General features: G+C 63.0%; 1 protein-coding gene across 1 annotated transcript in view; it reads right to left on the reverse strand.

Moving 5' to 3' along the window:
- The window catches only part of SLC38A8 (solute carrier family 38, member 8), a 4094-nt gene that overhangs the window by 2653 nt on the left and 517 nt on the right, over window positions 1-924 (reverse strand). The window contains exons 2-3 of the mRNA XM_010004443.1: window positions 397-622; window positions 48-201 (exon numbers count right to left, since the gene is read on the reverse strand). Of these exons, the coding sequence (XP_010002745.1) occupies window positions 48-201; window positions 397-622 (380 nt within the window). The remainder of the gene's footprint in view (window positions 1-47; window positions 202-396; window positions 623-924) is intronic.

Here is a 924-nt window from a genome sequence, read left to right on the forward strand (position 1 = left end):
GGTGGCCTCCCAGGGGTGGGCCACCACAGGGGTAGCCCAAAGGGTACCTGGAATACTTCTGGAAGCCGATCTCCCTGGGGACAGAGAGTGGGAAGATGACGAGGACACAGAGAGCCGAGAGGGTGAAGCGCTGGTCCACGTACCAGGGGGGTGGCAGGGGGGCCCCGCTCAGCGTCCCATTGGGGTACAGGGAGTCACACACTGCGGGGGGCATTGGGGGGTCAGCTGTGTCCCAAGGGGGTTGGGAGCATCACACTGGGCCAGGGAGCCCCACATCCTCGGGGGGGTGTCCCAAGAAAAACCCCAGCCCACAGGGGACCACCTGCCCCTCAGCCCTGTGAGCTGTCGGCCCCCGAGCAAGCTGCAAAGCATGGAAGGGGGGAGGACACAACTCACGTTTCTCCAGCTGGGCTCCCACCACCCTGAGGAGGGCCACGGAGATCATGAAGAGGTTGAGGAGGAAGCAGACCTCGCAGAGCTTCCCCACCGCTGCCCCACACACGGCCCGGATGACTCCCTGGTAGGTGGGCTGGGCACTCAGGGCTGCTGCATAGCCCAGCACCACCAGCCCGCTCACCAGGAACACCAGTGAGCCCTGCAGGGACAGCACCACATTGACACTCTGTCACATCCCAGACCCAGGGGGACCCAGCAGGGCCAGGGGACCAGGTTGCCTTGTGGCCCTGGGTACCACGGGCCAGCTAAAGGATGGAGAAACTGCCCTAGGTGATACTTTGGGTTTAGATTCGGGGTTTTGGGGCATGCAGGGACCACCTGTCAATTCTATTTCGGGCTGAGCTGAAAGCCAGCTAGAAGCCTGGCTCTAGATGCAAAGAGCATCTCTAAGGAGGCTTTTGCACACCTGCCCTGGCTGCTCCCCCTGGGTGCGGACATGCCATGCAAAGAGAAGGGTCCCTGCCAGCC

This window comes from Chaetura pelagica, unplaced genomic scaffold, assembly GCF_000747805.2.
Source record: "Chaetura pelagica isolate M959 unplaced genomic scaffold, ChaPel_1.0 scaffold449, whole genome shotgun sequence".
In the NCBI taxonomy this organism is placed as follows: domain Eukaryota; kingdom Metazoa; phylum Chordata; class Aves; order Apodiformes; family Apodidae; genus Chaetura; species Chaetura pelagica.